This window comes from Malaclemys terrapin, chromosome 2, assembly GCF_027887155.1.
Source record: "Malaclemys terrapin pileata isolate rMalTer1 chromosome 2, rMalTer1.hap1, whole genome shotgun sequence".
Classification (NCBI taxonomy): domain Eukaryota; kingdom Metazoa; phylum Chordata; order Testudines; family Emydidae; genus Malaclemys; species Malaclemys terrapin.
The window spans coordinates 165082051-165108710 of record NC_071506.1 but is presented as its reverse complement, the minus strand read 5'-3'; the positions used below and the strand labels follow the sequence as shown (position 1 = coordinate 165108710).

General features: G+C 48.7%; 1 protein-coding gene across 1 annotated transcript in view; it reads left to right on the top strand.

The window, feature by feature from the left end:
• LPCAT1 (lysophosphatidylcholine acyltransferase 1) overlaps positions 1–25327 on the top strand; it is a 162673-nt gene extending 137346 nt beyond the window's left edge. Inside the window, exon 14 of the mRNA XM_054018344.1 lies at positions 22321–25327. Coding sequence (XP_053874319.1) covers positions 22321–22502 — 182 coding nt within the window. The 3' untranslated portion in view covers positions 22503–25327. The remainder of the gene's footprint in view (positions 1–22320) is intronic.
• Positions 25328–26660: the final 1333 nt, after the last annotated feature.

Genomic DNA, 26660 nt, shown 5'->3' with positions numbered 1-26660 from the left:
GCCCGCGGCACCGACCCAGCGGGGAAATACACGACGCCGATCGTCTTCGCCGGTGAAAGCGAAGGGCCAACCTAAGGCCCGAGGACGCTCCCCGCACAAGAGGGCGGCACCGGTAAAGACCTCGAGTGCCCCTAAGGCCGATACGGCCCCAACACGGACCCCGGTAGTGGCTCCGGCGCCGAAAGGCCCGTCGAGCCCCGGGATGGGCGCGTCGAGTGAGGATGAAGGGCTGGAGGAGCTCGTGAAACAGCCCTCCACTCCGGACACGTTTGAGGCAGCTAAGGACCTCATTGCTTTGTCCGTTGAGGCCCCGGCACGCGCTGAGGGCACCCCGCCGATGCTGCTGCGCAGAGGCAAGCCGGCAATGGTGCGCCCATCACAGTCGCCGTCTCGGCACCGCTCCAGGAACCAGTCGAGCTCCGCCTCGGTGGACTCCCAGTTGCCCTCGGCGCAGGAAGCACCGCAGCAGTCGGGCTTCAGCAAGCGGTCGGCACCGACTCAGCAACCGAGCACGAGTCGGCACCGCGAAGCGTCGTCGGTTCGTTACCCAAGGCCGACCAGCCGTAGCCGTTCCCGGTCCCGCGATCACCGGTACCGTTCCAGGTCCAGGTCGGCGAGGCGCTATTCCAGGTCCTGGTCGCGGAGGCGCTACTCCCCAAAACCGGACCGGCACCATCCTACGGCTCCACCGTGGCCTTCCAGGTCACCGTCCGTGGTCTCGGGGACTGACTCAGACCGGTACGGCGGGTATGCCCATAGGTCACAGGCCAGCAGGGATTACGGTCAGTCCCAATGGGGCCAACCGAGCCAATGGCCATTCTGGACACCCTGGGCCTACCACCAGCAAGGGCCCCCATCGAGGGCCTCGAGATCCGGGCCATCCGGGTACCGATCCCGCTCCCCGCGGCACCGTCCGCCATCGTATAGGGAGGCAACGGTCTCTAGACCACCGGAGTGGGAAGGAGTGGACTCGGCACCGAGTACGGTGCCGTCCCAATCCCATGCTGCGGGTCAGGCCGCAGAGGAACAATTGGCTGATGCCGGATTGCAGGACAATGAGGATGGGCAGAAGGCCCCGACCTCTTCCTCCTCGCCAGACGAGGCGGTAGCGGGCACACTGGTGTCCGGCCCTCCCCCGATTGACCATCGGGCACACCAAGACCTGCTTCGCTGGGTAGCCCTCAATCTGGGCTTGCAAGCGGAGGAGACTGTAGAGCAGGACGACCCCATGGTCGATATCCTGAGCCCAGAGGGCCCCTCCAGAGTCGCTCTCCCGATTATACGGACAGTACAGTCCAACTATAAGACGGTGTGGCAAACACCGGCCTCCAGGACGCCAACTGCAAAAGGCGTGGAGAGGAAATACTTCGCCCCATCTAGAGGGTTTGACTTCCTCTTTCTACATCCGTCCCCCTGTTCGCTGGTGGTCTCGGCGGTCAACGAAAAGGAGCAGCATGGCCAGCAAGCTCCTGCCTCCAAGGGCAAGGAAGCTAAGAGATTGGACTTATTCGGGAGGAAAGTCTATTCATCGGGGGGCCTTCAACTGAGGATCGCCAATCAGCAGGCGATTCTAAACAGGCACAATTTTAACTCTTGGGCATCAGTTGCCAAGTTTAAGGACTCCCTCCCACCTGACGCGCATCAGGAGTTCACGGCCCTGGTGGATGAGGGAATGGCAGTGGCCAAGACCTCATTACAGGCCGCACTAGACTCAGCCGACGCTGCGGCTAGAACAATTGCGTCGGGAGTCGTGATGAGGCGTTCGGCGTGGTTGCAGGCTTCAGGTCTCCCGCCAGAGGTGCAGACCACACTGCAGGACCTCCCGTTTGAAGGTTCGGGCTTGTTTTCCGACCAGATGGACGCCAGGCTACATAGCCTTAAGGACTCACGAGCGACCCTTAAGTCGTTGGGTATGCACACTCCGGTAATGCAGCGTAAGCCCTTTAAACCCCAGCCGCCGCAAAGGCAATACCACCCTCACCCCCGACACGAGCCATACCGCCGTCGAGGCAGGGATAACAGGCAGAGACGTAACAATACGCCTAACCAGGGCCAGAGTCACGGCCAGGGCAAGCCACAGCCAGGGAATAAACCAGGCTTTTGAAGCTACGCCCGAGGACAGTGTACCATATTCCATACCGGATCCTCCTCTGTTTTTCAAAGACCGCCTGTCCCATTTCTACCGGGCATGGTCGCGCATAACATCGGACCAATGGGTCCTGCGCACAGTGAAGGCGGGCTATACCCTCCAGTTTTCCTCGCCCCCTCCCTGCCATCCCCCTTCCCCGTCCCTCTTCAGGGACCCTTCTCACGAGCAACTTCTCACGCAGGAGGTTCAGACCCTTCTCGCTGCTGGAGCAGTAGAAGAGGTCCCAACAGACCTGAGGGGAAAAGGATTCTACTCCAGATACTTCCTGATCCCCAAGGCAAAAGGAGGCCTCCGTCCTATTTTGGACCTGCGCGATCTAAACAAGTTTCTGATCAAAGCTCGCTTCCGTATGGTCTCCCTGGGAACTATTATCCCATCCCTGGATCCGGGGGATTGGTATGCTGCCCTCGATATGAAAGATGCCTATTTTCACATCGCAATCAAGCCGGCCCACAGGCGATTCCTGCGCTTCGTTGTCGACCAGCGCCATTTCCAATTTACGGTCCTGCCCTTTGGCCTGGCGTCAGCACCACGAGTGTTCACGAAATGCATGTCCGTGGTAGCAGCCTTCCTTCGAAAGAGAAGGATGCGTGTGTTTCCGTACCTGGACGATTGGCTACTCGCGGGCAGGTCGGAGGCCGAGGTCCGATCTCACGTGACGCTGGCCTTGCAGACGTTCGACAAGCTCGGCCTCCGGGTCAATGTGCCCAAGTCCACGTTAGTCCCCACACAGAGGCTGGACTTCATAGGTGCAACCCTGGACTCGGTAACCGCACAAGCGAGCCTACCAGAGGCACGGTTCATGTCAATTCACAGAGCCGTAAGCTCGGTCCAAAAGTTCCCCACGACAACGGCAAGTTGTTGCATGCAGCTTCTGGGGCATATGGCAGCTTGCACACACGTGGTCAGACATGCCCGCCTGAGGCTCCGGCCTTTACAGTTGTGGTTCGCCCACACGCATCGCCCCAACAGAGACCCATTGGATCAAGTAGTCACGATCCCAAACCAGGTGCTCGGCTCGCTACGCTGGTGGCTCGATCGCCAACAGGTATGCGAAGGGATCCCCTTCGCTGCCCCACAGCCCACTCTGACGTTGGTAACAGATGCATCGGACCTGGGTTGGGGGGCGCACCTGGGGGAACTGCGGACCCAAGGGCTGTGGTCCAGAGAAGACAAGCTGCTTCACATCAATCTGAAGGAGCTAAGAGCGGTTCGCCTCGCCTGTCAGACCTTCCGCGCCACCTTAAAAGGTCACAGTGTGGCAGTCCTGACGGACAACACTACCGCCATGTTCTATATAAACAAGCAGGGCGGGTCACGGTCTTCTCCCCTCTGTCACGAGGCACTCCAATTATGGAACTTCTGTATAGCCCATGCGATACACCTCATCGCGACGTATCTTCCGGGGATTCAAAACGGCTTAGCAGACCGCCTCAGCCGATCCTACCGAATGCACGAATGGACGTTGAGGCGAGACGTCCTGCATTCGATCTTCCGGAGGTGGGGCTTTCCCCGGGTGGATCTATTCGCCACCAGGGACAACAGCCAATGCCCTCAGTTCTGCTCGTTCCAGAACCTCAGCCGGGGATCATTAGCAGATGCTTTCATGATCCCATGGGGAGGGAGCCTGAGATATGCCTTCCCTCCGTTCCCACTCATACACAAGGTTCTCCTCAAGACCCGCAGGGACAGGGCGACGATCATACTTATCGCCCCGGCCTGGCCACGCCAGCATTGGTTCACGTCCCTGCTGGAACTGTCCATAGCCGATCCAATCACCCTCCCCCTCCATCGCGACCTAGTCACGCAAGACAAAGGTCGCCTACTCCACCCGAACCTGTCTTCGCTACATCTCACGGCATGGTATCTCTCTGGCTGAATGATGCAGAACACAGGTGCTCTCACCAAGTCCAGCAAATCCTCCTTAATAGTAGGAAGCCCTCTACAAGAGCGACCTACCTGGCAAAATGGAAAAGGTTCTCCCACTGGTGTGAGCCTCAACGCATACAACCTTTACAAGCCTCAGTTCCGTCGATCCTAGACTACCTACTGCACCTCAAGAATCAAGGGCTTGCGCCCGCCTCAATTAGAGTTCACTTAGCCGCTATCTCGGCCTTCCATCTGAGAGAGTTGGGAGTGTCAGTGTTCTCCAACCCCACAGTGGCCCGATTCCTCAAGGGGCTGGAAAGGGTGTTTCCCTACTCGCGCCCGCCTGTCCCGGCGTGGAGTCTGAACCTAGTCCTAACAAGACTCATGAGTCCCCCCTTTGAGCCCCTAGCCACTTGCTCCCTCACGCACCTCTCGTGGAAGGTGGCGTTTCTCGTGGCCATCACATCGGCCAGAAGGGTATCGGAATTGAGAGCCCTCTCTTCGGAACCACCCTATACAGTGTTCCATAAGGATAAGGTGCAACTGAGGCCGCACCCCAAATTCCTCCCAAAGGTGGTATCACAGTTTCACATGGGGCAGGACATTTGCCTACCGGTGTTTTTTCCTAAACCCCATACGGACCCTCACCACCGCAGCCTACATACCCTGGATGTCCGAAGGGTGTTGGCATTTTACCTGGAACGGACCAGGCCGTTCCGCAGAACACCCCAGCTGTTCATTGCTATTGCGGAACGTATGAAAGGCTTGCCTATCTCGACACAGCGCTTGTCGGCATGGATTGTGCATTGTATACGCACTTGTTATGAGCTCGCCAGTGTTCCGGCCCCGGAGATCCGGGCCCACTCGACTAGAGCCCAAGCGTCCTCAACGGCCTTCTTGGCGCAGGTCCCTATCCAGGAGATCTGTAAGGCAGCCACCTGGTCGTCCGTACATACGTTCACAGCCCACTACGCGATCCATCATCAGACCAGAGAGGACGCGATGGTCGGTCGGGCTGTGCTACAGTCAGTTGTACCTTGACTCCTACCCACCTCCAATGGTAAGCTTGGGAATCACCTAATGTGTAATGGACATGAACAATCACTCGAAGAAGAAAGAACGGTTACTTACCTTCTGTAACTGTTGTTCTTCGAGATGTGTTGTTCACGTCCATTAGACTTCCCACCCTCCTTCCCCTCTGTCGGAGTCTCCGGCAAGAAGGAACCGGAGGGGTCGGGTCGGCAGGGATATATATACCCTGGAGCGGGGCGCCGCTCTGGCGGGAAGGAGGGGGCCCCGCCGGCCCGACGGGAGCCGCTAAGGGAAAAAGTTTCCGACGTCCGTGCACGCGGCGCGCGCACACCTAATGTGTAATGGACGTGAACAACACATCTCGAAGAACAACAGTTACAGAAGGTAAGTAACCGTTCTTTCTAGGTGCTCAGCGAATTCTACCAGTTCAGTGGACTTTCTTTATAACTTGGCAGCAAACTTACTTAATGTAATATGTATTTAATATTATTTGTTTGTGTTTACATGATTTGAATAGATTATAAAAACAACAAGGACTCTGGTGGCACCTTAAAGACTAACAGATTTATTTGGGCATAAGCTTTCGTGGGTAAAAACCTCACTTCTTCGGATGCATAGTCCCAGTGTTGACTGGGACTGGTTGGGTCATTATAAAACCTAAACCTAATTTCCCCAGTACGGTTAGGTTTATTTTCAATCCTTTCTCCTTGCTTAACCTGGGTGACAAGGGGATTTCCCTTCCCCTGGGATTTGTACCCCTATGGGCCCTTGATACTACATATTGATCAGCAATATCTGCAGTCTATAAAACTGTAAATTGTTTTTAGTCACAGATGGCTGCTTTTACCTCATCTGTAACTACCCATAACAATTGCTCCTGGGCCATCAGATCAGACTATCTTCCATAATCACCTTCAGCCCCCACCCCCATTATCTGTTTTCTCGTAAAATTACACATTTTATGCACATATTCAACATGAGCAATATTGTCTAATAGGCTGAGGTTTCTATACATCAATCGATAGGTTTCGGGGTAATCCTAAATCTTTTCAATACAATTTCTTTAAATTTTCAATACAATTTCTTTAAATTTCTTGTATACTTTAGCATCACCCTTCTCCAAATAATTAAAAACTTGTCTCACTTTCCCAGTTAATCTGGTTAAGAGGATAGGCATCTGTTTATCCACTGGGATATTGTGCATCCCATATAATCTTTCAAAGGAGGACAGGTACTCTTTTATGCAGTCAGTCTCCCTGATCCGCAATTCTGCCATCAGTCTCTGGTGCTCATGTTCTTCCTTGGCTCTTGGGTTCTGCAAGTGGCCCAGTTGCCTCTGTGGGCTCTGAGATAGGATGGTTCTGACCCTTTGGATCTGACTCCATCTCATGTTCTTCCCTTTGCACCTGATCAAAATTTATGAGCAAAGTTCTCAGCTCCTTTTAAAGGATCTTTCCTGTCATGAACTCCAGTTCACTTCTTATGTCTATTATTTTGCCTTTAAAAATTCTCAATATTAAGTTTAAATTTTAACGGCGTGGGGTTATGGTCTCTAAACTTAATTGACCTGTGGCATGTGAATCCTGCCACAACTATGCCAGTATGATGCTCCCAACAGTGACGCAAGCGTGTGAGTACCAGCCTCAAGGCAGGCCGTTCACCAGGGCACAAACCCCAAATTGGTTGTGAGTTCGAGGCTTAGATTTCACCAACCAGTTGCACCAAGTGCAGACTCCTCAGGCACTTGAACAACCTTAACACAGAGGCACAGACAGTATGCTTGGGTACTCCAGTCTGTTTTGCCCTCTCCCCCCCCCCCCCCCTATTTTAGTGTATCTCTGTGATAGGTGGCCCCTTACACCAAGAATCACAATAATATTCAAGTTACTCCTAATCCCAAGGGGCCAGTCATTTACCCCAGGTCAGATGTGCTTTGGGTCTCACACCAAAGACAATGCATGCAGCCAATCCTATAGTAAACTATATGAAGGTTTTTAAATAGGAAAAGGAAGTTAGAGAGTTATTTACAAAAACAAGCAAACATAGATACTCAAATGAGTTCCAGCCTTAAATTTCAAAGGTAATACGGGCTTCTGTAATCAACAAGCTCCATTTGTCCGTTAGGCTAAGGCTAAGCAGCTGGGGATATCTTGCTTATGGCTAGAAACCCCTTGCAAACCACCACCACCACCACCCCCAAGTCCACGCAGCATAGAGATCTTTGTTTCTTTTTGGTTTTGATTTTTATCCTCCTCCTGCCATGTCCTCTGAGCTGCAAACTCAGGTGATGGGAAGAGTCCACTTGCATGACTCATCTCCACAGGGAGGAGAGTTGAACAACAATAAGAGTCTTCAGTCCTTTTGTTGATGATTTATTCCTGGAGGAATTCTGCATCATTGTGCATGCACAGAATTTATGTCGTTCACAGATTTCTTTGGTTCCCTGCAGAAAAATTACTTCTGATAGGGAAGTAAAGGGAAGCCGCAAGAATGGTCATGCGCCCCTCCCCCGCAGCACAGGCAAGTTGGTTCGAGCACCCTGAGCAGCTGGTAGAGATGTAAATCGCCGCTGGGGGCTGAGCATTCGTGCGTGTGAGAGAGAGAGAGAGACACTGTCTCTCTCGTTCGCTATTGTGCATGCTCGCCATGGAAAGGCAGGGCTTTGGACTGTTCTGGCGAGGTAGGCATGAGGTAGTCTCTGTCCTCTCAGACAGAGCAGAATATAGCAGCCTGCCTGCTTAGTGAATTGTTCCCTTTGTCTTTGTGAATTCCCCCAGGAGTATAAAACAGATATAAAAGTTCTAAGGCTCCTTTACATTGCCAGAGTGGTGTAAAGGACAGTATGGCCTTATATATGCTTATGGTGCTTTAGTGATTAGAACTGGTCTAAATTTCTGGACCGAAAAAATCTCCTATCTAAATGTGCTCCATGAACTGTTTGCTACTGACATTTCTGGAGATGGTCAGTAGCTAATATAAATTGTGAGTTTGGTTCCCCAGCCTTCACTTTCTCTCCAGTTGCCTCTAATGTAACACTCAGCATATGGCTGCATATATTTGTTGACTAATAACTAGAAATAAAGGGTCAAACCTAGCTACATTACTATTAGACAGAGGGGGAGGTTGGGGATATCCTCCAGTGCTCTCCACTCCTATTCTCCATCCATTGTATTGCAGTTTAAATACATTACCAAAATAACTGAAACCAGCATGATTATACTATATTATTTTGATAAAATATGTAGAATTTTAAAATATTGTGCACAGAATTTTTTTGGTGCAGAATTTTTAATATTTTGGCACAGAATTTCCCCAGGAGTAATGATTCCTCAATCCAGATATGGGGTATTTCCAGTTGTAAAAGCCACCCGTAGCCTGTTTGATATCAATGGGTGTCCTCTTTTGAGGAGTAACAGTTTCTGAAGAAGTGTGAATCTTACACTTCAATTGCAGCTCATTTACAGGGTCCAATGTAGTCTTCAAGTGTGGAATTTGGACTACATAGAATCTACCCCATTGCCACACAACTAGGCTCCAAATACAAGATGTCTTTTCTCAATGTTTTAGACCTCATTGTTGTGAAAAAAATACTGAAACTGTAAAGGAAATATAGAGTGATTCAGTGTTGTCTTCCTGAATCTCCAAAAAAACCTGTAACCATACCTCAGAGAAATATGAACTGTCCCATTCATTTCTGTTAAATTGAAAATAGGACCATATAGAATACATTCAATTTATTGTAAAAAATAAATAACATAAGGGTTGCTGTAGAGACTGTATTGTTGATTTTTGTACATAATTAAAAACCTACATTTTAAAATTTAAATGAAATTGCTACAGCTTTTTTGTCTGTATCAGAAGACAGAATTCTGCAGAATTTAGGCTCAGCTTGCCACCCATTTATCTCAGTTTTTGGAAAGAAATGTTGGCAATCTCAGGGCCATGTTTGGAAACATTATTTCCCTTCCTCTTTATGCCTGACTACCCTCACAATAGATTAGCCTTCCTTACTGCCACCTTAGGTGTAGAGTTCAGAAGCTGGGACTAGGCCAGATCGCTTGGATAAACTTCTGCAGAATTCACTTGTACAGAGCTGTCTCTGAGCAATATCTAGGGTTAAAATTTGATAGTTTGTCCCAATAACTTTTCAAGTTAGTAAAACCTTTTGTGAGGTATTTTGGCTTTGGGACTCTACAGAAGATCCACTCTACATTGAGGTTCGCCAAGATAGTGGACAGAATACAGAGGATAACGAAGAATTGCTACAAGGACCCTTGGTTCAAACTCTCCTTTGAACTCCACTCCCCTCTTCTCCCCCTCCTACTCCCCCCCACCCACTGCAGAAGGACATTCTTTAAACAGTTTGATGACAACATTGTTCTTTTCTTGTCCATTTGTTAGAGGCTAGGGATTTTTCTCTCTCCACATCAGAAGGTTCTGGGAACTAATCCTCCCTATTCCCCAAAGAAAAGAGTCTCCAAAGGAGCTCCTGATTCCTCTTATTAGTGGTATACTGTCTTTGAGCTATTGGGTCTTTAGGGTGAGAAGCAGAGTGCAGTGAATGGGGCTTTGCTCACTGTGCCAGCTTTAGTTTTAGGAGCTGCAGTTGACAAGGATGGAGAATGAGATTAGACAGTGATTGTGGGTGAAGTGCATGATGTGGTAAGATGAGATGGAAAAGCAGTTGGAAGAGCATTAATATACAGGAGGAAAAAGCAGAGAGAGAGTTGCATTTAAGTGAGGATATAAATAAGACAAAAAGGGTATTTTTCTGCACTGTACTTACTATTGCCAATGTCAGAGATGCAGAGTTGGCCTGGACTAGACCACAAAAGAACCTTGGCACCTAAATGCCATTTTAGGTACCTAAGTCTAACATTTAGGCATCACTGCTATCCTTAAAACCTTGTTCAGTTGCCAGCTAAGCCTAGAGGTGTCTAAAGTATTGCACTACCTAAATCCCTTTGTAGACCTAGCCCCTTGGACTTTGGGGGCATTGCGATCTTATTTCAGGTAGTGCTTGATACCCAAAATGACAGGAGAACTCAGATACATCCTGAAATTCAGGGACCTTAATTTTTATCTAAAAAAGCAAACAAACACACAATTATATGTTTTGTAGAGATAAGTGACTGACTATGCATGCACACCTTGCTGGTGCATACATTCACAGGATACATCAAAACACAGGATAATATATCAGACTTGTAATAGAGGAATAAAATTACCAATTTTGTGTATTAGGCACTTACAATTTTCTTTTATATTCAGTTATATGGCTGGGGTTTCTTTCACATGCATTCTACTAAATATTAAAGACCATAGTGCCCCAGAAGGAATGGAGGAAATGCTGCAAATCATAAAATGTACTTACTTATTTTATCTCTGTCTAGTCTGTTTAACAAGGGAACAAGAAGAAAGTTAAAACTACTTCTAGTCTGTCCATGTGGATCCCACTTATGGTGCATATACACCTTATGGGCAATATTGGAATCTTTTGACCAGCAGGGTCCACTGGGGGTTAACAGTGTCTTTGTGTGCCACCCCCTCCATCTAGGGCTATAAAGGGAAGAGCAGGCCCGGGATGTCGTTGTGTGCCACCCCCTCCATCTGAGGCCATAAAGGGAAGAGCAGGCCCAAGTGCCTCTCAGTTCTCTCTTACTTCCAGTGGAAGCAGGACAGAAATTCAACAATGTGACCCTGCTATACTGTACTGACCTTTCATCAAATCAGTTTTGTAAATATTTTTACATGTTTGCATTTAACATAATCAGTTTAGTTTAGGGATATTTTTGTGCCCTGTTAACATCCCTCCCTCCCCTTGTTTTTTTTTTCTTCTGACTACTACTCTCCGCCAGTGGTGCAAGTACGGTGGTACGTCTGGTATGCTGTACCAGTAAGATATATATAGCTGTCATGGTGTAACGGAAAGACGGGGAGGAGCCCGCACCCAGCCCTTCCACGGAGCTGCATCTCCTCCATCTGTACAGCAGCCCCGCCAGAGGACAGGGCTGGGGGGGGAGGAGGGGGGTGGAGCTAGGGGCGGTACAACTGCAGAAGGAGCTGCTGGCATTCTGCTCCTTTCCCCGCTGGGAACCACAGCTGTACTGCCCCCAGTCCAGCCCTGCCCTTCAGCAGGGCTGTTGTACAGACAGAGGAGACGCAGCTCCGTGAAAGGGCAGGGCTCTCCCAGGAACTGCAGTGGCAGAAAGAGCAGAACGTGGGGTCACTGGGCGATCCCACGCCAGCAGCTCATCCGGCGTGGCTGTACCACCCCCAGCCCAGCCCCAGCCCTTCCACACAGCTACATCTCCTGAGTCCTCCTGCCTGGGGTCTGTACTGCAGAAGCCTCCGGTGCATCAGGAGGAGGATGGATATGGATCATGGGGAGGGGATGGGGATAGTGTGGGGGCCCTGGGCTGGGGGTGGGGAGGAGTCACATGGGGAGGGCACGTGCCCCCCCCCCCTTTCTGTTTGGATGAGAGTCACGTTTTGGACTGTTGCCCCATATGCTGATCCTTCTTCATCAGAACTCACCACTCCAGAACTGGCTAAAACTCTGCTTACAGGAGCAATCCTTGAGAGGAGTGTCGGATTTGGAAAGACATTCCTCTGACTCCAAAAAGAAAGTCTCATCTCAAAGAACCTGCTCCTTCAGCATCTGTGTAAGCAGAGTCTCTACCCTGAAAGCTCCCATTACTGATGCCAAGAAAGGATCTTCAACACATTCAATCAGCCATCCACAGTCCTCCAAATCAAGTTTGGCACTGGTTAGGAGTTCAGCACTGAAGCCCACTAATGCTTCCACCACCTCATGTCAGGGCAAATCTGAGCTTCACTCTGTTGGCAGCTCATGGCACTGATCTTCTTCCTTGGAACAGGAGAGATCAGAGAAATTCAGAAAGAGTCCTCACTCTTCTAAACCAGGAGCCCAGAGGAACAAATTCTCTATCCAAACACAACATCTTTACATCTGATGGCTCAGAAGTTGGCTGGCTGGGTACTATGGAGCTAGAAGCATTTTAAAACAGCCAAATGCAAAGGGATCCATTAAGGATTTAGGCCATACCTACAGAACGGGGAACTGTATTCTGGAAACCAGTGACTGAAAAGTATCTATGGGACATAGTGGATAAGTAGCTGAACATGAGCACCCAATACAATGCTGTGGGAAAAAAGGTTAATATGATACTTATATGTATAAACAGGGGAGTGCTGAGTAGGAAGGTTATTTTACCTCTATAAAGGGCACTGGTGAGGCTGATACTGGAATACTGCATCCAATTCTTGTGTCCATGTTTCAAAAAGTGTGTTGAAAAATTGGAGAGGGTGCAGAAAAGAACCACAAAAAATATGCAAGCTTTGGAGAAAATGCCTTGCATTGCAAGACACAAGACTTAAAGAGCTCAATTGTTTAGTTTATCAAAAAGAAGATTGAGAGATGACTTGATTGCAGTGTATAAGTACTTCCATGGGGGAAAAAATAGCAGGTATTTAGAATATACAAAATAGGTCTTTAATCTAAAAAAGAAAAGCCTAACAAAAAACAGTATCTGGAAACCGAAGCCAGACAAATTCAAATGGAAATAAAGCACAATTTTCTAACAGTGAGGGTGATTAACCATTGGAAAAAACTATCAAGGGAAGTGGTGAATTCTTCGAGTGATTGCTCTTGTGTAAAGCAACAAAGAGTCCTGTGGCACCTTATAGACTAACAGATGTATTGGAGCATAAGCTTTTGTGGGTGAATACATGCATGCGTCTGACGAAGTGGGTATTCACCCACGAAAGCTTATGCTCCAATACATCTGTTAGTCTATAAGGTGCCACAGGACTCTTTGTTGCTTTTTACAGATCCAGACTAACATGGCTACCCCTCTGATACTTGCTCTTGTGTATTCCACAATAGGTGTGCATGCTTGCCATGTGCACCGGTGCCGGAAGTTTTTCCCCTAGCAGTACCCGTACGGGAGTGCCCCAGTGACCCCTAGAGTGGCGCCTCCGTGGCACGGTACAAGGGGTGCTGCGCACTCCCCCCACCCTCAGTTCCTTCTTGCCGCCAGTGAAGGTGCTTCGGAACTGCTCTGCTCCAGCTTTGCTGTAGGTCATCCCCAAAACTGCTTGTTCATTCAGTGTATGGTACCTGTAGTTAGTTAGTTTAGTTTAGCTAGAGCACCCGGGCCAGGGCATGCCCCGTGCCCCAGGTTTTAAGTTGTGCGACACTTGTAGGCGTTCTATGCCACTGAGTGATCCGCATGCGGACTGCCTGCACTATTTGGGGGAAATCCATCTCAGCGATCGCTGCAAGATTTGCAAGTCGTTTAAGCCTCGGACCAAGAGAGAGGGGGACATTAGGCTCTGGGCTATTCTGATGGAGTCAGCACTGACCCCGGCTCTGGCGCGTTGCTCCGAGTCAGCACCGGGCACCGCAGTATCAGTGCGTGGCGACACTTCAGTGCCATCAACTAGTCGGCACCGCTCCCCGTCCACAGGGCACGCCAAGAAGGCTAGAAAGAGGCCTTCTTCACTGGAGCACTGGAGTAAACCTGGGACAGAGGCTAGACCCATATCGGGCAGTCCTTGATCCCCACCGGCCACTAGGCCTCTGATTCAAGTTGAGTGGAATAGCCTGGCCCATTCGGAGCAGGCCTCCCTGGATGTCCGGGTGCCCTCCACGCCGGAGGCCCTGCAGGCAGCCCGGGATGTTATGTCCATGCCGGTACCAAGAGCACCGCCGATGTCGGCCCCGTGCTCCAGAGGTAAGCTGCCGCTGGGATCTCCACAGTTGCCCCCAGCTCGGTACCGGTCTCGGGAACATTCTTGATGCCGTTCGCCGCCCAGCAACCATTCAGGGCAAAGTCCACGTGGATCGCCGTCGATGCCTACCAGGGTGTCTGGTTGGATTCCGTCTGACTGAGACTGTTCGCACTGCTCCACCTCGAGGGGCGAACACCGATGAGACCGAGGTAGACGTCGCCAACGGTCCTCGTCTCGGAGGGGTTATCGTAGCTGGTCACGGCACGGACGTTGATGTCATTCCCGTTCGGCGTCCCGCTCCAGGACCCCATCACGGCACCGCCTCTGCAACCCCGGGCGTCAATCGCCGGCATCTCACCATTGCGGGTCTGTTCACCAGAGCCAATCATGGAGCACCTGTTACTGACTGTACTGGTTCTCCAGCTCGGGATCGCGGTGCCGTGGTTGGCACCGCTCCCGGTACCGCCGCTCCTCCCGGTCCGGGCTCAGAGGCAGGTCGTATGTCAACCGGGCCTCCCTTCGTAGTCGTCCATCGATACAGCCAGCCCCGCCAGTGCCACAGCAGGTGCAGTGGCACTGGGCCCCGTAGCCAGCCCAATGGTACCAGTGGGAACAGTGGCCTCCGACGCAGCCCCCGGTGGGGTCTCGCTTGGTGGTTGGAGCCTCAGAAGGACTATCGGCCTCCCTCTCCAGACCTCCGAGGAAGGAGTTGGTGGAACGTATATCCTTGGCACCGTGCCTGGAGACCGACTAGGTGGTGGACCCTCTGGTGGCGGTGGACATCCAAAGTACCATGCCGGCCTCCTCGCCCTTCCCGGATGAGGCGATTACGCCCCTGCCTCCCTCCGTTCCACAGGAGGACTTTAGGGTCCACCAAGAACTCTTGAAAAGAGTGGTATCAAGCCTCCACCTCCAAGCAGAGAAGACAGAGAAGCCCTCCGACTCCCTGTTTAATGTGCTGTCCTTGGCACCAGGCACAGTGGTCTTCCCTCTCCAGGAAGAGGGGGCAAAAATTTCAAATGCCCTGTGGGCTGTATAAGTAGGGGCATTGCCAGTAGATCGAGGAACGTGATCGTTCCCCTTTATTCGACATTGGTGAGGCCTCATCTGGAGTACTGTGTCCAGTTTTGGGCCCCACACTACAAGAAGGATGTGGAAAAATTGGAAAGAGTCCAGCGGAGGGCAACAAAAATCATTAGGGGTCTGGAGCACATGACTTATGAGGAGAGGCTGAGGGAACTGGGATTGTTTAGTCTGCAGAAGAGAAGAATGAGGGGGGATTTGATAGCTGCTTTCAACTACCTGAAGGGGGGTTCCAAAGAGGATGGAGCTCGGCTGTTCTCAGTGGTGGCAGATGACAGAACAAGGAGCAATGGTCTCAAGTTGCAGTGGAGGAGGTCTAGGTTGGATGTTAGGAAACACTATTTCACTAGGAGGGTGGTGAAGCACTGGAATGCGTTACCTAGGGAGGTGGTGGAATCTCCTTCCTTGGAGGTTTTTAAGGCCTGGCTTGACAAAGCCCTGTCTGGGATGATTTAGTTGGGAATTGGTCCTGCTTTGAGCAGGAGATTGGACTAGATGACCTCCTGAGGTCCCTTCCAACCCTGATATTCTATGAAACACTGGCTTCATTGGTCCCATCTCCAAGAGAGTGGAACACAAGTATTTTGTACCCGCTAAGGGGCATGAATACTTATATACCCACCCTGCTCCTAACTCCCTGTGGTCAAGTTGGTCAAACACAGGGAGCAGTTGCCAGCCAGCCCCTACCCCAAAAAATAAAGATTTGCGGAGGCTAGACTCATTTGGAAGGAAAATGTATTGGTCCTGGAGCTTCCAGTTACGAGTGGTGAACCACCAGGCTCTCCTGGGCCGGTATGAGTTCAATCTGTGGGGCTCCCTGCCCAAGTTCGAGGACTCCCTCCAGAAGCGTAACAGGAAGGAGTTCAAAGCGCTGGTGGAGGAGGGTACAGCAGCTGCCAGGGCAACCCTGCAGGCAGCTTCAGATGCAGCGGACACGGCCGCACGGTCCATGGCCTCAGCAGTGTCCATGAGAAAGGCGTTGTGGCTCCTGCTCTCTGGGCTGTCCAGCAAGGCGCAGACCTCCCGGCAGGACCTCCCATTTGATGGCAAAGCTCTGTTTGCGGAACAAACGGATACAAAGCTGCATGGCCTGAAAGACTCCTGCACGACCCTCCAGACTCCTGCGTCTGATGAAGTGGGCATTCACCCACGAAAGCTTATGCTCCAATACTTCTGTTAGTCTTAAAGGTGCCACAGGACCCTCTGTTGCTTCCTCTAGACTCTGGGTCTCTCTGTTCTGGCTCCGGCTAAACCTAAGTTCAAGCCCCAGCAAACTCCTACTCAGGCCACCCACCCAAAATATGAGACCGCTTATAAGAAGTTGCAGGACTCTGAGAGGCGCCCACAGAGGCAGTCTTGCCCTGACCCCCCAGCTTGGGTCCTCCAAGGGCAAGTAGGCGGGGAAAAGACAGTTTTGATGGGACACCTGGGGGTGCCCTGCCAGTTCTCATCAGGGATCTACCCTCAATAAAGCTTCCCTTTTCCAATCGGTTGTGCGCTTTCCTCCCAGAGTGGTCGCGGCTGACCTCGGACCGATGGATCCTCAACACCATCTCCCAGGGCTATACCCTCTAGTTTACTTCCTCCCCGTCCAACAACCCTCCGCCCCCATCCCTCCTGGGGGACCCCTTGCACAAGGTCCTGCTCGAGCAGGATGTGGGGTGGCTCCTGGGCCTAAAAGCGGTGAAAGAGATACCCAGGGAGTTCAAAGGCAAGGGGTACTAATCCAGAAGGCCTACCTTGGACCTGCAAGGCCTAAACCAGTACATGGTGAAGCTCAAGTTCCGCATTTTCTCCCTGGCCTCCATCCTCCCCTTCCTGGACGCCGGGGCCTGGTACGCCGCCCTCGATCTGCAGGACGTGTACTTCCACATTCATATATTCAAGGGGCACAGACACTTCCTCCATTTCACGGTGGGGCAGGAACACTACCAATTTACGGTCCTCCTGTTTGGCCTGTCCACTGCCCCCAGGGTATTCACGAAATGTATGTCGGTGGTGGCGGCCCACCTCAGGGGCCGGGGGGCTCCAGATCTTCCTCTATCTGGACAACTAGTTGGTCAAGGGCAGCTCCTAGTCACAGGTGACGGATCACGTGGCGCTCCTTCTGTCCACGTGCACCACTTTGTGCCTGTTGGTAAACAACACCAAGTCCACATTAGTCCCAGTTCAACGCATAGAGTTAATCGCGGCGGTCCCGGACAGGTTCGAGACCCTGAAGGGGCTCATCGCCACCATCACAAGGTTTCCAGTGACAATGGCCAGAGCGTGCCTCCAGCTCTTGGGTCATATGTCAGCATGCATGTATGCGGTTCATTTTGCCAGACTCTGCCCCTCCAGCTCTGGTTGGCCTCTGAGTTCTCCCAGGCCAGGGACAGGATGGACAAAGTCCTCACGGTACTGAAACCAGTGATCACCTCCCTACGGTGGTGGTCCTCCCCGAGAAACATGCTTCAAGGCATCCCGTTCAGGGGCAGAGCTCTGGAGCTGGTGTCCGACGCATCAGACCTGGGATGGGGGACCCATGTGGGGAATGTTCATACCCAAGATCTGTGGTCAGCTCGGGCTCTGACCCTCCACATAAATGTCAAGGAGCTCAGGGTGGTATGACTGGTGTGCATGGCCTTCTGCTCGCACCTGGAGGGCTAGGTGGTCAGGGTCCTCACGAACAACACAGTCTCAATGTTCTACATTAACAGGCAAAGCGGGGCCCGATCTTCTGCCCTCTGCCGTGAAGCCCTCAGGCTGTGGGACTTTTGTATAATCCACGACATCTGCCTGCAGGCTTTCCATCGGCCGGGCGCCCGGAACAACAGGGCGGATCACTTGAGCAGGGACTTCTGCTCTCAGCATAAGTAGTCTCTCCACCCAGAGGTGGTGCACAGACTTTTCCAAGTGTGGGGAACTCCCCAGGTGGATCTTTTTAGGACTTGCAGAACTGTCTCTGTCCCCGGTTCTGCTCCAGGGGTGGGGCTGGGATGGGGCGCTATCTCCGATGCCTTCCTCCCATCCTGGTCAGGCCAGTTTCTCTATGCCTTTCCCCCGTTCCCGCTGATCGGCAAGGTCCTGGAAAAGATAAAGATGAACAAGTCCCGGGTCCTTCTGATTGCCCCGGCATGATCCAGACAGCCATGGCCGTTGCTGTCCTGCCTGGACCTGCTCTCCCAGGATCAGGGCCGCCTCCTCCCTCCCCCCCCAACCTAGTGGCACTCCACCTCACGGAGTGGCTGCTCAATGATTAGGTAGGTAGGAAAGGACATGCTCGGAAGGGGTTCAGCGCGTCCTCCTAGAAAGTAGGCGACCCTCCATGCACTGAGCAATCACTGAGACTGAGGCAAAGTGTTCTCGGTTTTCCAGATGGGTGGACAAGTGGGGCATTTCCCTGGTGGCTGCCCCGATCCAGCTTATCCTGGACTACCTACTTCACCTTAGAGCCCAGGGCCTGGCGCCCTCGTCAGTCAAGGTGCACCTGGCAGCCATATCAGCCCTCCATCTGCCAGTGCAGGACCACACAGTATTCTCCCATGCTATGACTGGCTGATTCTTTAAGGGTTTGGATTATCTTTCCCCATATGTTAGGCCCCCCAGCCCGCAGTGGGTCCTAAACTTGGGTCCTCACAGGGCCCCTGTTTGAGCCGCTAGCCATGTGCTCCTGGTCGCACCTCTCATGGAAGGTGACCTTCCTCGTTGCAATCACGTCGGCTAGGCGGGTCTCGGAGCTCAGGGCCCTGACCTCCAAGCTCCCGTACACAGTGTTTCATAAAGATAAGATCCAGCTCTGCCCACACCCCTTGTTCCTCCCGAAGGTGGTCTCCGCCTATCACATGGGTCAGGACATTTTTCTGCCGTTCATCTGCCCCAAGCCCCATGCGTCCAGTGAGGAGTGCCGCCTCCACATGCTGGATGTGAGACGCGCTCTGGCTTTCTACCTGGAGCGAACTAAGCCGTTCAGAAAGTCCTCGCAACTGTTCATGGCCTCGGCCGAGTGCATGAAAGGTCGGCTGATCTCCACGCAGCAGCTCTCCAACTGGATCACCTCATGCATCTGTACCTGTTATGACCTGGTGGGAATCCCTCCCCACCAATTGTAAAGGTGCACTCAACTCAGGCACAGGCCTCATTGGCTGCCTTCTTGGCCCATGTACCCCTTCAGGACATTTGTAAGGCTGCCACGTGGTCTTCAGTTCACACGTTCACCTCGCACTATGCAGTCATCTCCCAGACCAGGGATAACGCCAGGTTCAGCAGAGCTGTGCTTCATCCCGAGAATTTGTGAACTCCTACCCACTTCCAACAGATATAGCTTGGAATTACCTATTGTGGCATACATGAGCAGACACTTGAGGAAGAAAAGACAGTTACCTTTTCCGTAACTGGTGTTCTTCGAGATGTGTTGCTCATGTCTATTCCACATCCCGCCCTCCTTCCCCTCTCTTGGAGCTGTCTAGCAACAGGGAACTGAGGGTGGGGAGAGCACGCAGCACCCCTTATACCACGCCATGGCGCTCCCCTACTGGTACTGCTAGGGGGAAAACTTCTGGCACCAGTGCACGTGGCGAGCACGCATGCCTATTTTGGAATAGACATGAACAACACCAGTTATGGAAAAGGTAACTGTCTTTTCTCCAGCTCTTCATGTCTTCAGACCATGATTGGATGCCTTTCTGGAACTTATGCTTTAATTAAACACAAGTTACTGGGATCAATATAGGGGTAACTGGGTGAAATTTAAGCACTTGTGGTACACAGAAGGTCAGACTTGATGATCTAATGGGTCCCTTCTGGCCTTAAACTCTGAGCCTGTGAAGCCCACTACAAAATTATTGTATAGTTCCATGTGGGAAAAAAAAATCCATCTAAGCTTCACTACATTGTGCAAATCTATTAGAAAACCTTACTCCCAAGATTTTGGACTGCAACTTTCAATTCAAGCTATGGGGCCTAACCATTATTTCTATCAGGGTCCATGTAATTGCAGTTTCAACATGCCACCTTCCAGTACACGTTCATATAGTGTTCGACCTTCAAATTATTTCAGAAATTTTAAAATGACTGCTCCATGCCTATCCCATAGTTTCTGGGCCCCCTCTTTCCTGGGACTTAAATGTAATTCTTATGGACCTTATGGAACCTCAATCCAAGTATTCTCTCCACCAACTTCCTGGTGGCTATCACCTCAGCCAGGAAAGTTAGTGAGATTCGAAGCACTGATGGAAGACATACTGTCTTCCATGGGGATAAGGTGGTAGTGATACCCTATCCTAAATTTCTTACCAAGGTGATGTCAGATTTTCATTTAAAGCAAACCAACCTCCCCATTTTCTTCCCCAAACCACACTTAAACTAAGGAGACCATGCCCAAACTCCATACCACACTCAAGATCCATACTTCAGATGTTTCCAGAACTCGTCTAGCTAGGGAAAATGTATTCAGGAAACCACTCTATTTATTTGTGGCATTGGGACAACCTGTGAAAGGTCAGACCATCTCTTCCCAGGGATTATGCAAGTGCATCAAAATTTGTTACCAACTAGCAGATACGCCCCTTCTCTCAAGTATTAGGGCCCACTCAACTAGAGACCAAGCAACCTCCGCCGAATGCCTAAGAAATAGTCCTACAGCAGAGACTTGGAGCTCAGCCCATATCTTTACTAAACACTGCACCCTGGATTCGGCTGCTTGATCAGATGCCAAATTTGGGAGTGCATTTCTGCAATCCTTATTTATATAACTATAGGTACGACTCCTCAGAATTGCTTATTAATCTGGCAACTGCTAGCTCTTTACCATAAGTGAGATTCACACAGACAAAGCCTTGAACGATGAATGGTTATTTACCTTACCAGTAACGTTTTTGTTCTTTGAGATTTTATTTTCCATCTGAGTCCCATGACCTGCCCTCATCCCTGCTCCATCAGAGTCCATTTCTTCTGGGTTTATGATTTAGCAAGGGTCAGGGCCACTCTACCATATATGCCCTTGGATCAGAGGGCATGTGGACACGCAGGAGGCTGGTCGAAAAATTCCAGTCATACATGTGAGGCACATGCACTCCATAAGTGGGACATAGACAAAAGGTCTTTGAAAGCCAATAATGTGATGTGCTTGACACATTCTTCTGCCGATGGATACTTCCTTTCTAGGCTGGCATCTCCCTAACCATTCATGTATATAGAATCATAGAATCATAGAATATCAGAGTTGGAAGGGACCTCAAGAGGTCATCTAGTCCAACCCCCTGCTCAAAGCAGGACCAATTCCCAGCTAAATCATCCCAGCCAGGGCTTTGTCAAGCCGGGCCTTAAAACCCTCCAAGGAAGGAGACTCCACCACCTCCCTAGGTAACGCATTCCAGTGTTTCACCACCCTCCTAGTGAAATAGTTTTTCCTGATATCCAACCTGGACCTCCCCCACTGCAACTTGAAGCATATCAAGCATTCATCAGCATATATTCCATATTTTAACCATATTTTAATTTACTGTCTCCACCACTTTCGGGGTGTGTGCTAATTCATTTGAGACTCCCGGCCCTTTAATCACAGAGGGTGGGGGTCTGTCCTAGGAGCCGTTGCTATTAGGCTTATAGTGTTTGTTTACATTGTATCAATTACTTCAAGAACAAAGTCAATTAACTTGTTTGTAAGTTTTACATAGTAATAAAGTATCTTTCACAGGATAGATACAATCAATGGTTTCTACAGACAGTAGCTTACAAGTTTTAACAGAAGACCCAAGAGATTTTTGTACTTGGTGAAACTATTGGATTTTAAAGTGTGGGGGACAAATTATGAGGGGGTCACTGTCACTTGGGGGAATCACTGTTAGTACCTTCTTTAATATCCCTACAGACGATCCCTTCTATAGCATGTTTGTATGTAAAATACTATGAGGTATAGTGTGAATATAGCAATTGCTACAATTTGCACCTTGCAGCCTCCAAAGTCAGTGTCCTTTATGATCTGAAAATTGCTTCTTATGACTTGAGCTCTCCAAGGTATTTTACAGTTCGTCATGTCTGAGTAAATATTAGCACAACACTTTGTGGCAAGGTGCCAGTGCCAGTTCATTAATACAAAACAGAAGCTTTTTTGGCATAAAAAGGAAACCCTTTTTCACAAAGAGGTCTTGTTTGTTTCCTTTCACATCAACAGAAAAAATTAAAAATCAGGCTTTTCACAATGAGGAAAACTGTACTTACAAAGTGAAATGTTTTAGTTGAATTAGTAAATGAATACATTATCTGTTAATATACCGTCTTACTAGAGGAGCAGTTGTGGGAGCCTGGATATTGAAAGGGGAGGAGGACAATAGTGACAGTTTTCCTCTCGTAGAAGAGAATTATCAGTGAATGGCTCTAAGTATCCAAAAGTTAGATGGTCTTTGTTTTAGTGGTAGCAGCTTCCATGTAACAAAAATGTCTGTTTTTAGATGACTTCTACAGATATACAGAAATGTATCCAGACTTTGCAGATGAGTATCTGTACCATGATCAGATGGAAGTTGAGAATTGTTTGAAGACTTCTCTTCCAGCCCCTAATGGATTCTGTACTGACTTCAGCCCAGAAAATGCTGACGATAAAAAGAATCCCCTGCAGAAGAAACTGAATTAATACTGCAGACATCCTACTCCTCTCCTGGTGAGAGGAATATTTCCTTTCCTGGAATCGTCATAGTCACTCCAACTATACAGCAGCACATAACTTTTGTGTGTGAAAGATTTACTACCTTAATACTGTTCTTTAATTCCCACATGCTGTATTTATCAATATCTTCAAGCTTAATTGTCAGGAGATGGGTTTTATTTTATTTTTTTCACAAAGGTCTTTGAAAGCCAATAATGTGATGTGCTTCATTATTAATGTGCATACTTAAAGGGAAGCTACATATTTATTTATATTTGATTGGTTAGTTTCATGTACAGAATGTTGCACAAAGTGTGCATGTATAAAGAATTGTAGCTAATATGGTGGTGAGTGCACTTTGGTGATTAGTTTTTTTCCCTGTTTCGGAAGATGTTTATTTAGGGCCAGATCTGTCGTCCTTATTCACAGAGCAGTCTCACTGATTTCAGTAGGATTATTCTCATGAGAAAAGCAAGCACATTTTGGCGCCTTTTGTTGGTTTCAGTAAATAATGCAAGAAACAATTATGAAAAAACAATTTTTTTTTTTTACCAAGGATTACTTGCTTTTTATTTTTGTTGTTAAATGATAAAAGTTGTCTCTGTCTTTCAGTCCATTACATGGTAGAATCAAAAGGGAAGGGGCTTTAGTTCCCATACATTTATTCTCATATACTTATCTGCAGAACACAGTGAAATATGGAATGCTTTCAAAACAGACATGATATGTCTATGTGAACAAATGTGTGGCAAACAAATTATGCTTTCCATGCTTTTCTGTAAAATTATTCAAACATTTCCACTTATTAATTATATGAGGAATTTATTATAAATTAATTCCTTATGTATTTAATTTCGATATTAACCAGGAATCACACAGGTGCAGCTTCTTTGGTAAAAATCTGACGACAGATACACATGCACATGTGTGCATATACAGTCAAATACATGTTGTAAGGTGGAATAAAGATTTTTATCAGCATGAATTTGGAAAGATTGCATTAGGAGTGGCAAAGCCATAAGTGAGTTATATAAGACATCCCAAAGGAATGCCTTAAAACTTTGTATTACCATGATGTATATTCTATATGATGCAGAAGTTACCAAAAAAAAAAAAAAAATTAGGAATGTTTTACAGAAGTTTTAAAAAATGTTATTGGCCCTATTTCTTATTTCTTTCCTTTTGTAAATGCAGGTACTTTAGTTACAAGGAATAAAATTGAGCAGGGCATCAAAACTAATATAAAAAACTTCCCAAAATGATGTAGTTTTTCTGAATATAAAAATGTCAGAACTTAAAAGCCCAAAATGTGCTTTTAAGGGCTAGAAGTAATGCTGGGTCCCAATGGGACCAAAGGAATTTCTCTCCTTAATGGTAAAAATTCTTAATCCTGCATGGTTAGTAACCCCATTACTAACCCTGTAGAGCTGCACTATATCACACTTCAAAACTCAGGCATTTTTATAATTCGAAAAGCAGCCACTAATTTAGGATTTGAATCTTGTCCATCCTGGGCCAACAAACCATGCTAATTTCAAGCCATGGGTGGAGAGGAGAGAGAGGAGGAGGAGGAAACCTTTCTCTGGCAGGTTGGTTTTTAAAAATGGCAGTTGCTTGAAACTGGTTAAGGTTTAGAATGTGTTCTGGAGAGACATATTAACATGTGGAGGGCAGATGATTTCATTAAAAGTAATCAATAAATTATTGCACATATATATGCAAATTATCATACAAGTAGCACATTGGTGTGTATGGTATGCTACATACTATACATACCACACAGTAGAACCTCAGAGTTATGAACACCAGAATTACAAACTGACCAGTCAACCACACACCTCATCTGGAACTAGAAGTATGCAATTAGGCAGCAGCAGACACACACACAAAAATACAGTACAGTACTGTGTTAAACGTAAACTACTAAAAAGAAAGGGAAAGTTTAAAAAAAAAAAAGATTTGACAAGGTAAAGAAACTGCTTATTTCATTTAAATTAAGATAGTAAAAAGCAGCATTTTTCTTCTGCATAGTAAAGTTTCAAAGCTGTATTAGGTCATTGTTCAGCTGTAAACTTTTGAAAGAACAACCACAACGTTTTGTTCAGAGTAATGAACATATCAGAGCTACGAACAGCCTCCATTTCCGAGGTGTTTGTAACTCTGAAGTTCTCCTGTATATGTGAAGATGCTCTCTCTATGTGGTATATTGTGTAACAATATGTAAAAGTAACGTAATATTAATTAATGCCTAACCTACATTTTGCTTACTTATCCCCCTCCCCCTCCCACCCCCAGCCCCGGGACTTGCTCTAACATTATAAATTTCTGAGCAGCTTCAACCAGCCACCATTTTTAAAAGGCAATTAACCTGACAGAAAAAAATTTCCTTCTTTTCCCCAAATAGGGAATTCTACCGACACACTGAAGCCACAGTGGACTGAGAAACACAGTGAACAATATTCGTTCCTGGAACACTGACAGATTTAAGATCCAGTAACTTGCAGCAAGACAGGGCTAAAAATGGGAGTTTTTAGATGCTTGAAAAATATTGAAATTTTGACATTTTTAGGTATAATACAAGAAAAAATATTCTGGGTTAATTTTAGATGTTGTTTTGGCACCTTCTGGCACTCTGACATTTGGGCTAATGCTGTCTGCAGCACCTAGATTTACGGTGGAGGAATATAAAAAAGTTCCAATAATTTTAATCTAAAATCGTTTCTCTGTGACACGTGGGATATATAGAATACATCAGTGTTTCTCAAACTGGGGTCACCGCTTCTGTAGGGAAAGCCCCTGGCGGGCCAGGCCGGTTTGTTTACCTGCCGCATCCGCAGGTCCGGCCGATCACGGCTCCCACTAGCCGCAGTTCATTGCCCTGGGCCAATGGGGGCTGCTGGAAGCAGTGCAGGCCGAGGGACATACTGGCCCCCGCTTCCAGCAGCCCCCATTGGCCCGGGGCAGCAAACTGCGGCCAGTGGGAGCCGCGATCGGCTGGACCTGCAGACGGGGCTGGTAAACAAACTGGCCCGGCCCGCCAGGGGCTTTCCCTACACAAGCGGCGACCCCAGTTTGAGAAACACTGGAATACATGGTGCAATGAGGTTTAACGTTTTTACCAGGAATCATTTGTGATGACCTACATAAATTGCTTATTGCAGGGATCTCAAACTCAAATCACCACGAGGGCCACATGACACCTTTTCATATAAAATACAAAAGCCCGCCCCTGGCCCCACTCCACCCCTTCCATGAGGCCTCGCCCCTGCCCCACCTCTTCCCACCCCTTCCACGCCCCCATTCCAACCCCTTCCCCGAAGTCTCCACCCCAACTCCGCCTCCTCCCTGCCCCTATTCCAATCCCTTCCCCAAATCCCCACCCCTGCCCTGCCTCTTCTCCACCTCCTCCCCTGAGCGTGCAGCTCCCCGCTCCTCCCCGCTTCCTCCTGGAAAGCACTAAGCACTGCCAAACAGCTGTTTGGCGGTGGGAAGCACTTGGAGGTAGGCAGAGGAGCAGGGACATGGCACGGTGGGGGAGGGGAGCTTGGCGGCCGCAGCAAATAACTCGTGTTTGAGACCCCTGGCTTATTGCTTTTCCTGTTGTTAGTAATGCTGCCATCCTATTCTTATACCAATAAAGCCCTTATAGCAGACTAAATGATCATGTATTATGTATTGAAGATAGCTATAGACTCAGCCAAAGATTCATTAATCTGAAGTTATATAACAAACCTTTTTGGAAAATCCCTAAGAAAAAACAAACAAAAAAAACACTGTGTAAAAAAAAAAAGGTAAAACTTTAGAAACCCAAGCTATCCAAAAATTCCACTTCTAACCTCCCCTCACCCTGCCCCTGAAAAACAGAAGGTGTAGAAATGCTTAGTGAAGATCTCCCAAAGAATCTTAACTCTAGCCCTCTACTGTTACCAATTTCCATATTTCAGCCTTCCTTCTTTCCTTACATACCTGCCATGTAAGATGTGATCTCTTAATTAGTGCTTTTTCCTGAATGTTGAATTAAAATTTTCATTTTTTTAAAGACTTTAAAAAGGCTATAGTCTGTGTCTGTGATTCTTACATTTGGAAATGCCAATATAACATGGATTGTATAGTCTTGGTTTTATAGATCTAATGCCATGTGTGATT